The sequence below is a fragment of the Panthera onca genome, chromosome C1 (genome assembly GCF_046562875.1).
Source record: "Panthera onca isolate mPanOnc1 chromosome C1, mPanOnc1 haplotype 2, whole genome shotgun sequence".
Classification (NCBI taxonomy): Eukaryota; Metazoa; Chordata; class Mammalia; order Carnivora; family Felidae; genus Panthera; species Panthera onca.
In genome coordinates this window covers 116,178,118-116,190,774 of record NC_138346.1, presented here as the reverse complement: position 1 = coordinate 116,190,774, position 12,657 = coordinate 116,178,118, and the positions used below count along the sequence as shown (strand labels likewise).

General features: G+C 37.5%; 1 protein-coding gene across 3 annotated transcripts in view; it reads right to left on the bottom strand.

The window, feature by feature from the left end:
- ARNT (aryl hydrocarbon receptor nuclear translocator) overlaps positions 1–12,657 on the bottom strand; it is a 76,957-nt gene that overhangs the window by 15,131 nt on the left and 49,169 nt on the right. For all 3 annotated transcript variants that reach the window (XM_078451458.2, XM_078451459.2, XM_078451460.2), the window contains exons 7-12: positions 12,047–12,260; positions 10,822–10,924; positions 9,067–9,132; positions 8,567–8,652; positions 6,918–6,994; positions 1,736–1,870 (exon numbers count right to left, since the gene is read on the bottom strand). In XM_078451458.2, coding sequence (XP_078307584.1) covers positions 1,736–1,870; positions 6,918–6,994; positions 8,567–8,652; positions 9,067–9,132; positions 10,822–10,924; positions 12,047–12,260 — 681 coding nt within the window. The remainder of the gene's footprint in view (positions 1–1,735; positions 1,871–6,917; positions 6,995–8,566; positions 8,653–9,066; positions 9,133–10,821; positions 10,925–12,046; positions 12,261–12,657) is intronic.

Sequence of the window (12,657 nt, the reverse complement as noted above, 5' to 3'; positions counted from 1 at the left end):
ACATTCTCACAACACTTTTTTAAAAAAATGTTTATTTATTTTGAGAGAGAGAGAGCACAAGTATTTGCACATGCGTGTGGGGGAGGTACAAAGGGAGAGGGTGAGAGAGAATCCCAAGCAGGCTCCGCACTGTTGGCGCAGAGCCCAATGCGAGGCTCGATCTCACTAAGTGTGAGATCGTGACCTGAACTGAAATCAAGAGTCAGATGCTCAACTGACTGAGCCACCCAGGTGCCCCACTTTTTGATAATACTGGACATATAGTGGCATCTCACTGTGGTTTTAATTTGTACCTTCCTATTGACTAATGATGATGAGCATCTTGGGTTTTTTTTTGTTTGTTTTTGTTTTTTAAGATTTTCTTTTTAAGTAATTGCTATACCCAACATGGGGCTCAAACTTACAACCCTGAGATCGACAGTTGCATGCTCCCCTGACTGAGCAGCCAGGTGCCCCATGATGAACATCTTTTTATATGCCATTCCTATTGCTTCTTTGGTGAAATGTCTATTCAAATCTTGTGCCCCTTTTTTACTGGCTGTTTACCTTAATGAGTTCTGAGAGTTCTTTTATATATTCTGGATACCAATTATTTTATAAGAAATCTTTGCCTAACTTAAGATCACAAAGATATTCTCCTATATTCTTCCAGAAGTTTTATAACTTTAGCTCTCATGCATTTACGTCTTTGAGTTGATCTTTGTGCATGGTGTGGGTAAGAGTTTACATCCTTTTGAGGTGGGTGGATATCCAACTTTTCCATCACCATCTGTTAAAAAGACTTCTTTTCCCTGCTTAATTGTTGGCATCTTTTTGGAAAATCATCTGACCATAAATGTGAAAAGACACTCTACTCTGGTTCTATTGATCTATATACCTATCTTTATACTGCTCCCACACTACCTTGATGACAACTATGTGACAGATGATGAATCAGGTAGTGATTCCAACTTCGTTCTTTTTTTCCAAGACCTCTTCTTTACCAACTTCTTCACAGAACCATAACCGAAGTCCCTCCTGGCCATATGGCTTTGAAAGTTTGTATAATGACTTATTTCTCAACTCTGGGTATAGCTTCCTAGTCTGTTGAATGAGAAATCTCAATAAAGGAGCACCTGGATGGCTCAGTCGGTTAGGTGTCTGACTTCAGCTCGAGTCCTGATCTCACAGTTCATGAGTTTGAGCCCTGCATCAGGCTCTGTGCAGACAGCTCAGAGCCTGGAGCCTGCTTCAGATTCTCTGTCTCCCTGTCTCTCTGCCCCTTCCCTGTTCACACTCTGTCTCTCTCTCTCAAAAATAAATGGATATTAAAAAAATTTTTAATGAAAAATTTTCAATAAAATCATAATAACTGGTGCCAAATCTGCATATTTTGTGGGTTACTATGTACCTAGGTGACTACAAAAATTATCTAACAATGGTCATACCATTATAAAAATTAAAATGACACTTCTGCATTATTATTATCTATATTAATATCAACAAGAAAAAATAAATACACATTCATGCCTGCTGCCCCAACCTGGTTTCACAAGATGTATTTTTCTAGGTTAGATGAATAACACTGGTAGGAAGTGGAGAATAAACTTAGCTACTGATAGAATAGGATCATCTCTTTTTTCTGACCTGCGGCTAACATGTTTTGGCTATTCTGGAATTACATGACTGAATAATCTAAACAAAGCCAAGGTAAACAGGTTTAAGTATTAGTGGTGTAACAGCTGTACCTCCTCACCTGTGGTTGATAGCCAACAGTAGCCACACAGCGGTGATCCACAAAAGTGAAGATCCCCTCAATGTTGTGCCGAGAGATGAACTCTGTTGGTTGACAAACGTTACTCATGTCTGTACAGCTGGGAGAACTGGTTACCTGAAAGTAAAGAGATAAAAACAAGATAAAATGATTCCATTCTTTATAGATGCATTTCCCATGTCCTCGTGATCATATACATAAACACGAGGATCCCAGTTTAAGGAATTTCTGTGCTTTCACATCTCACTCAGAAAGGAAAAAATTACAATCACAATTAGACCAAGAGGCCTAGCTTCACCCCCACATCTGTACTCTTTACCAACTCTGTAAAGAAGATAAAAATTCATTCAACCCAAAACTCACCTACTGTCATTCAGCTTGGCTATGCTGTGTTCATTATTCAGATTGGAAAATTATAGTCTCCAGTAACCAAGAAACTTATCTAACTTTATGGGAAGAATGAAAATACTTCCACTTCTCTAGTCATGTAATGACAAAATGAAAAGATCTCTCTTCTCCTGATAGAAGAAGAAATTAGTTGGAAATAGAAAATTCAGCACTTGTAAAGGTCAAAGTATGAAAGATAAAGGGAAAAGATCTCCCTCCTCTTCTCATCCTTTTCAGATTCTTCTAAATCTAAGAGAAGCAAACTACGAATGCCATATTTTTCCAAATATCTAGAGTTTTATATAATTCTTCATTTATATTCAGAGAGTAAAATAAAAATAACATGAACAAGTCCTGAGGAGATTTCTTCTCACTGAAAAGGGATGATATAGGACTTCCAGGGAAGATGGTGGAGCAGGAGGACCCTAAACTCACCTTGTCCCATGGATACAACTAGATAAAAGCCACATCAGTGTAAATAATCCAGAAAATGACCCAAAGGCTGGCAGAACAAACTCTCCACAGCTACGTAGAGAAGTGGCCACACTTAAGAGGGTAGGAAGGGTAGAGATGCAGTTAGGAGCTAAACAGACCCACTAAGCGGACCTGTGTGGCTGTCAGCAGGAGGGAGAGAAACATACTCTCACACCGCAGAGCCCCTATGAGGAAGACAAATCCCCATAACATTTGGCTTTGAAAACCAGAGGGGTGGAATTTCAAGAATTCTTACAAATAGCAGGGCTTAAAACATGGAACACTAAAAATCAGCAATCTCAAGGGAAAGCTGGGAGGGCAAGAGGAAACTAAGTCCCTGCTCTTAAAGAAACAGCACAACAAACAGTCCCAGGGAGATACAGCATGGAAGCAGCACTATGAAAAACACCTGAGGTATACAGGAAGGAGATTTGTTTACTAACTTCAGAGGATGTGCTGGAGGGGCAGGGATCATCTGAAAACTTCTCCAGGAACAATGGAGCTTGCTGGTGCCATTACCTTCCTCCACCCCCCAGCACAAGCAGACACCTGCAGGAGCCAGTGTGGTACCAACACTCATTACTTCACTTACGAACAGTGTGCCCCACCCAGGCACAGCCCCTCCAGCCAGGCTGCAGCTCCAGGTTTCCTCCCATAGCAGAACCCTGCAAACCTTGTGAACACCTCGCACTCTGCTCATGCATCCTCCTGTGGCTGAGTGCTATTTATCTCTGGCAAACGTCTGGTCAGACTCAACTTAAGCCCACAGTGGCCCCAGACTAGCCTACTAACAACACAGGGACCAAACATGCCCACAACGGACAAAGAGCCATTGCAGACGACTGGACCGAAGCAAAAGCAGCCCAGCCACAATAGCGGGGCACACACAGGAGACACCCCTGAAGCACCAGGTTCTGGGGAACAGGGGACACTGCACTGCAGTGCACTACAGAACCCCTTTTTCATAAGGCCACTACTTTCAAGAGCAGGAGATGTAGCTGCCTTTCCTAATACATAGAAACAGAGGAATATGTTCCAAATGAAATAACAGGACAAAATCACAGCAAGAGACCTAAACAAAACAGAGATAAAGTAATATGCCTGATAGAGAATTTAAAGTAATGGACATAAAGATACTCACTGGACTTGAGAAAAGAGTGGAGTACCTCAGTGAGACCCTTAACAAAAAGACAGGAAACATAAAAAAGAAACAATCAGAGATGAAGAATTCAATAACTGAAATTAAAAATACACTAGACGGAATAAATAGTAGACTAGAGGAAGCAGAAAAATGAATCAGTAACCTGGAGGATAGAATAATGGGAAGCAATCAAGCTGAACAGGAAAGAGGGAAAACATAAATAAATAAAAAATGAAAATGGGCTTAGGGAACTCAGTCATGCCAGCAAGCTTAAGAACATTCACATTATAGGGATCCCAGAAGGAGAAGGGAGAGAAAAAGGGGCAGAAAATTTATTTGAATAAATAATAGCTGAAAACTTCCAAATTTCTGGGAAAGGAAATAGGAATCCAGATCCAGAAGGCACAGAGATTCCCCAATAAAATCAACCTAGGGAGGTCCACACCAAAACATACAATAATTGGCAAAAAGTAGAAAAAAAAAATTTTTAAAGCAGCAAGAAGAAAAAAAGAAAAAGGATAACAGTTACATATAAAGGAAAACCATAACATAATCAGATTTTTCAAAAGAAACTTTGTACACCAGAGGGGAGCAGCATGATATATTCAAAGTACTGAAAAGAAAAAACCCTGCCGCCAAGAATACTCTATCCAACAAGGCTATCACTCACAATTGAAGGACAGATAAAGTTTCCCAGACCAACAAAAGTTACAGAAATCATGACCACTAAGCCAACCTTACAAGAAATGTTAAAGGGGGCTCTTTGAGACAGTAAGGAGGAGTAAAAAAAGTAGGAAACACAAAAGCAGTAAAATTAAGTAGGTTTATAAATATCAGTCCAGGGATTCACAAAATAGAAGAATGTAAAGTATAATAAAGAATGGGTTCAAACTTAAGTGACCATTAACTTAATATAAGCTACTATATGCAAAAGATGTTATACACAAACCTAATGGTAACCACAAATTAAACCAGTAATAGATATGCAAAAAATAAAGGAATCCAAGCATATCATTAAATAAAGCCAACAAACCATCATTAGAGGAGACAGCAAGAGAAGAAACAAAGCACAGGCTTCACCCCAACATGAGGCTTGAACTCACAACCCTGAGATCAAGAGTCAGATGCTCCACCACCGACTGAGCCAGCCAGGCACTCCAAGAATTACCTTCAATGTAAATGGACTAAATGCTCCAATCAAAAGACACAGGGTGACAATGTATAAAAAAACAAGACCCATCTATATGCTGCCTATTAGAGATAAAGACACATGAAGACTGAAAGTGAAGGGAAAAGCATTTATCACTCATGCAAATTGAAGTGAAAAGAAACAGGGTAGCAATATTTATATTGGACAAAATAGATTTTAAAACAAAGACTATAACAAGAGACAAAGAAAGACACTATATAATCACAAAAGGAATAAACCAACAAGAAGACTGAACAATTGTAAGTATTTATGCACTCAACATATTGGAAGCACCCAATATATAAAACAGCTAATATATTATATAAAAGAAGTAATCTATAGTAATACAGTAACAGCAAAGGACTTTAACATGCTACTGTCTTGAATGGATAGATCATCCAAACAGAAAATCAACAAGCACACAGTGGCTTTGAATGACACATTGGACCAGATGGATCTAACAAATATATTCAGAATGCTCCATCCTAAAACAGTAGAATACACATTCTTTTTAAATCCTAGAAGAGAGCACAGGAAATAATTTCTTTGACATTGGCCACAGCAACATTTTTTTAGATATGGCTCCTGAGGCAGAGGAAACAAAAGCAAAAATAAACTACTGGGACTACATCAAAATAAAAAAGCTTCTGCACAGCAAAGAAAACAACCAACAAAACTAAAAGACAACCTACTGAATGGGAAAAGCTATTTGCAAATGACATATCTGATAAAGAGTTCGTATCCAAAATATATAAAGTACTTATACAACCCAACACCAAAAAAACAAAAAAAACAAAAAAACCCCACCCAAATAACCTAACCAAAAAATGGGAGAAGACATGAACAGACATTTCTCCAAAGAAGACATACTGATGGCCAACAGACCCATGAAAAGATGCTCACCACCACTAATCATCAGGGAAATAGAAATCAAAACCACAATGAGATACTACCTCATATCTGTCAGAATGGCTAAAAATCAAAAACACAAGAAACAAGTGTTGGCCAGGATGAAGAGAAAAAGGAACTCCTGTGCAGTGTTGGTGGGAATGCAAAACTGGTGCAGCCACTGTGAAAAACAGTATGGAGGTTCCTCAAAAAATTAAAAAGAGAACTACCATATGATCCAGTAATTCCACTACCGGGTATTTATGCAAAGGATATAAAAACACTAATCCGAAAATATACATGCACTATGTTTACTGCAGCATTATTTATAATAGCCAAATTATGGCAGCAGCCCAAGTCTCCATCGATAGGTGAATGGATAAAGATGATATGTGTGTGTGTGGGTGTGTACGTGTATATATATATACATATACATACACGTACACACCCACACACCCACATAATGGAATATTACTCAGCCGTAAGAAAGAATGGAATCTTCCCATTTACAACATGGATGGATCTAGAGAGCGTAATTCTAAGTGAAATAAGTCAGAGAAAGACAAATACCATATGATTTCACATATATGTGGACTTAAAAAACAAAACAAAGATAAAAAAGACAAAAAATAAGATTCTTAACTACAGAGAAGAAACTCTGGGTCAGGGGATAGGTGAAAAAGGTGAAGAAGATTAAGAAAACACTATTTTCTTTCCAAGTGTCTATTTAAATTCATTAGTTAACATCCAGTGTAATTAAGTTTCAGGTGTAGAAAGGTAGTGATTTATCACACACATAACACCCGGTACTCATCACAAGTGTCTTCCTCAGTACCCATCACCTATTTAACCCATTCCCATCCCCCCAAGAATATGCTTATGATGAGCACTGAGTAATGTATAGAATTACTGAATCACTCTGCTATACACCTAATATAACTAATACACTACTAAATTAATATAATACCATATGTTAACTGTATTGGGATTAAAAGTTAAAAAACAAATACTCAAAGAAAACTGAAAAATAAAGAAGGAAAAAAGGAAAAAAAAAAGATGATATAGGTGTGGAAATTCATACTTGCCTGTAGTCTGCCAATGGCCACTAGGCAAAATTTGCTCCCCTGGCCAGCCTCTGGATCATCATCTGGGAGGGAGACACCTTCAGGAAGGTGAAGTTAAAAAGGTTTAACAGGAATTTCAAACTCAATTGCCTTCAATACAGATAGAAAGATTTAAAATACATGTAAGGTATGAAGAGACTAAGTATAACACAATAGAGAGTGCTGAATGATTAGAATAACAGTAAGACAACAATTGCACAGAACTTACCACATATGCCAGGTACTATTTTAAGTATTTTTACATATAATAATTCATGTATTTTACCCGTATTAATTGTAATAAATTGCAGAGTACAAGTCCCACCCTAAGTATTCTTAAAAACCATGCTGGCCAAGCCAAACATATATGAAGAGAGTCATTCATTCTGTGACCATAATGATAGGCAGAGAACAGATGTCTTGCCCAACCTGTGTCTTTTAAAGTAAGCAAACAACCAAAAATGAAATGAAACCAAACACCAACAGTTATTTATGTCCTTTGGAAAAGAGAGAAGCCAATGTTTCAATATTTTGTGTGGAAAAGGAAGAAGACTGCATTCTCTTTAGTCTTTGCATATGTATCTTTTTTTTTTTTACCAAGAAAAATAGTATTTCTTTGAGAGCAATACGGAAGAATGAAAGACCATGCATACTGCAAAAGTATGGCTTACACGATATATAAATTAAAAAGTTCAAATGTCACTAAACTTAAAACTAAATTTTTCTTAATTGCATTTAACTGCCATTTATTGAATGCGTACTATATGCCAGGCACTGGGATGAGTGATTTTCTTACATTAAATTTAATCCTCAAAATAACTCTGCATGAGTTATTTTGAGTTTGGAGTTATAATCTCCAAATCATAGGTAAGAAATCTGAGGGGTTCTTTTTATAAAGTCAAGCAACTTACCCTAAGTTATACCATTAATAAGTAACAATGCCAGAATCAAACTCAGGTTTTTCCAAATACAAAGTTTAATTTCTTACCCCAATATACCACCTTGCCTCCCTTTTCTCTTAAGTTTCCCTCTCTCTACAATCCCACTTCCCAATCATACCCATCCAGCAGGGAAGTAATAAAGTGGCTAAGATCTGGAAATTCTGACAAACCAGTTTAAAAGGCTGACCCCTGCACCCCAACCACCCTTCTCACATTCCCTGTTTGACTTCCAGTTCTAGTAAAGCTACTCTGCTCACATCCTGATTTAAAGCCTTTACAGAGAATATCCCATTTGTAAATTACTACAATCAAGCCATTTCCCTCTTTTCCCTCAAAGTCGTGCTCCTACTTTATGTAGCTTTCTCAAATTAACTACATTCAATGCCAACTGCTTCTTTGCACACAAATACTTAGAAAATAGGTATTCAGTATATATTATTATGAATCTGCACATTTAAAATTGCATTCTGTGACACAGCCAACATTGAGTCATTTTCCAGTCTGAGTAATCCATCTCCCCAACTGGACTATAAAGGAGGAGCAGAAGTCTATCTGCTTTTTCTTTCGTGTTTTCTTGTAGTTTATACCACAGTACATACCATGTACCAGGTACATGACAAATGCTAGAGCTAACTTTCTCAGACTCTGTGACAATCCTGCTGCACCACAGAAGAAATCCAACTTCCCTACCTGCTGGGGGCCAGGCCTTGATATAGCCTGTGCAGTGGACCACCACAAAATGAGGTTCCCCATCCTTCACAGAGCCAAGTCCATTCCTAGAAGAAGTACATGTGTGAGGAGAAAAACTACCCAGTAACATTTAAAAGGCAATGCTGGTTTAGTACCTTTAACTTCAGGCTCTTGGATGTTTAGAAAAGTGGTCACTTTTTGGCCTCTTCCACCCCAAAGTGACCACCATATTTCTGAGCCTTGCCAAAATAAAGCAACCAAAAGGTATTACAGCAGAAAGAAAGTTGGTAAAGTGGTAGGGCCACTTCTTTAAAACAAGATGAGCAAAAGATGCTGCAGAAGGTCAGGAAAATATTGCCAGAAAATTAAGTAACTGGGAAATGAGGGATGAAGGTAAGGGCTGCTGAAGGAAGTACTACACACAGTAAGATAGTTTAAAAAGTGATGATCTCTACAGGAATTTGGCCATCCCTCTGGTTCTTCATTGTTTAGGATCTCACCTGCATCTGTTCCTCACAAAGCTCAGTCTATTCATGGAGACGGGGTCTACAGAGCTATTGCCACACCTGTTTTAAGGAACGGAGACATTAAAAGCCATTACTCTGTGCTATTAAAGAACTTTTCATCCGTTAACAGCCAGATAACAGGCTCTGGATACAATGAAACACAGAAGGATAAATGAACCAGGTTTGGTATTTCTAAAACTTGTAACTGAAACCAGAATCTGAAGTTCAAAATGTTCCACATACTCTTCAAATGCAGAAATTCTCTACACTGGGGCCAGAATACTTTTTGTGTAAAGGACCAGATGGTAAATATTTCAGCTTTTGTGGACCATAAAATCTGTTGCAACTAGTCAACTCTGCCATTAGGGCATGAAAACAGCCACAGACAATACATAAACAGATGCACATGCTATGTTCTTATATGGCTTTATTTGCAAATAAAGAGTTGTGGTTTGCAGACTCCTGTTCTATACCACATCCCAATCTATTTGCTACATATCCTTATTATTTCTCTTGCTTCTGCCTATGTCTCTACGTAGGCCATGTCCACATACTGGGACATTCTCTCCCACCCTCTCCACTTTCCTTCTCTCGTTTCTTTAAAATAATAATAGGTAAAACTTATATAGAGTTTAATATGTACCACACACTATTCTAAGCATCTTTACATATATTTATTCATCTCATCCTCAAAATAACTTTATGAGGTTGATATTAATATAATTCCATTAGACGAAATCACAACACAAAGTAGTCCTGTAATCTGCTCAAGGTCCCAGAAGATACTAAGTGGGAAATCCAGTAATCTAGTTCCAGAAGTTATTCTAAACCACTAAGCCACATAATATTCAATTCTGTAAATCTCTCAGGAAACCTTTCTTAATATCCTACTCATCATTTCTAATAAGCATCCTTAGTAGATGGTATAAATTAGTAAGTTTCTATTATACAACCTGAATTTATTTTGTAATTTTAAGAGAGATCTTTTCTACCTGTGTAGAATGTACCACCATACTTTCTTCACAATACTAAAATGTATAATTTATAAACACTAAATACTAACAGAAAGACATAATTAAGTATCAACATTTTATGAAAAAAGAAAAATGCAGCAATGACATGAGTACATGGATGTTGTCTTGTGATGTACTGGGGAAAAAATATAGGTTTTGGAATCCAATTACTGTGGATTAAAATAAAATCCTGGGGTGCCTGGGTGGCCCAATCGGTTAAATGTCTGACTTCAGCACAGGTCATGATGTCACAGTTCGTGAGTTCGAGCCATACATCAGGCTCTGTGCTGACAGTGCTGAGTCTGCTTCGGGTTCTCTGCCTCCCTCTCTCTGGCTCTTTCTCTCTCTCTCAAGAATAAGTAAACATTTAAAAAATAAAAATAAAATAAAATAAAATCCTGTATCAGGCATTATCTATGTAATTCTGGGAAGTTAATTTTTTGAGTCCTTTTTTTTTCTTTTTAACAACAAAATAGGTACCATGAATTCGACTCTGAAGGACAGATGTGGGAAATGAGACTATAGCAATAAACTTCCTAGCATAATGTCTGGCACAGGAGGAGTTCATTAAAATTTAGTTTCCTTATCAAACACTTTATTCTGTTACAACCCATGTGGTAACACTTAAATTTAATCCAACTAGAGCTTGGATTTAAAAGTTTAACTCCTCTAACCAGAAATCAAACCCTCTGCTACTATTCCTGTGTCAAATCACAGTCCGCAGCCTGACACTTACCTCATACGGCAAATAAATGATCTCCTTGAGCCCATACACATCCTCATGGAAGACTGCTGGCCTTCCTTTTTCACTGTTCCAGTCTTCAGATCAAGGATACGCCCTGAAAAAAGAATGAAGAGCAGTATGGAGTGTGTTCTTGTACGAGAGGGAAAGCAGGAGAGACACTGGAGGCAAAGGTAAGTATCCTAATCATTCCCTCCAATCTCCTTGCTTATAACAAGGAGGGGACGGATTTTTTTCAAGTCTAAAATAGCTCAATTTGCATCAATGAATCTTATACTTAAGTTCAAAGCCACCACTGGAGATAACCTTGTGCAAGGAAGGAAAGTAGGAGTGGAAAGTACTGTTGGTAAGCAAAAGGTTAACAAGAACATAAGGAAAAGCTTATACACAAGCATGTACACATGCACACTGAGGGAATGTCATTGTTTAAAAACATATTTTTATATGCTATAGAAACACATATCTGTTTCCAGAGAAACTAGAAACAAATGGCAACTTTTGGGGAAAAGAACTAGAAAAATAAAATCCATAAAAACCTAAAAGAAGGGAAAACTAAAACAACATTAATTTAACCATAGTAGGCTTTCTTGTATTTTAAATACCAGTTTAGATCTGCTTCCACTTTAATTTTTTTTCCAGAGTTGCTTAAGGAGCACTTGTGTTTCCTATAGCCAAACTCTGGCAACAGGACTGAACAGCATTAAAACGGGGTTGTGGGGGAGTGGGGGAGGGAATAAAACGGAAAAATAGTACAAATACAACCAAAAAAAAAAAAAAAAAAGTAAAAAGTAAAAACTTATATGGATAACATCTCTAAAATAAAAATCTATTATCATAGAACCCAGTATAAAGCCAAAGAGAGGCACAAACAGGTAGAAAAAAATACCAGGTAATTACCCATACAAATTAAGACAGAAACATGAAGCAATTAATTCTTTTAGAATGAAAAAAAAAAAAAGTTTATTAGATTTGGTTTTAACTTACTGTTTTATTTACATTAAAATTAAACTTCTATATGTGTCCTATCATTAAAGAAACATTTTCTAAAGATAAGCTACAAATTATATTATCTCCATGTAGATAGAAAAAACTGACCATATTCATTAAAGGAGAAAATTCTAGAAGCCTTGCCAGATTCAACAAACATTGAGCTAAAACACCTCTTCTGTTTCAGAAAAAAAAGGACTTCCCATTCATTTTCCATCCACATAATTCACACCTGTCAGGGCATTTTCTGAAGTGGAAAGCTGCTCACGAAGTTTGTCCACGTCATCTGGATGCACCTGATCATAGAGTGTGCTACCAAACCATTCAGACTGAGGCTGGTTCAAAACAGGGGTCACTGAGTCAGAGACATAAACCACCCGACCTGTCTCACATGAGACAATGAACAGAAAGCCATCTGCTGCCTCCAAGATCAAATGTTTGAGTTCCTGTTCAAAGAAGAGAAATACAAGTTAATACTGAACTCTTAAAAGCCAAGTATTATTCATGGAAAGAATAAGATAGTACATGACTGATTTCTCTCTCCAGAAGCAATTGCTGGCTCCTGCCTGATCCATAGTCACAGTTTTGCAACCTAAGTGTAAGTGCCTTCACGACAGCTTTTCCTTATCAATTATTTCTTCATCCTCTCTGTGTCAGTATCCACCTCCTCCTCAATCTCAGGACTTAAGATGGGGAGTAAGAAAGCTCACCACTAACAGTAACTGAGTTCTTGATTTCACCCCCTTTGGTCTCTTTTTACGATCTTGCTCTACAAATATGTTCATTTTCATTCTCTTTCCCCTCAGATCTATAAACATGATCAAGTTTTCTCAATTCCATGCA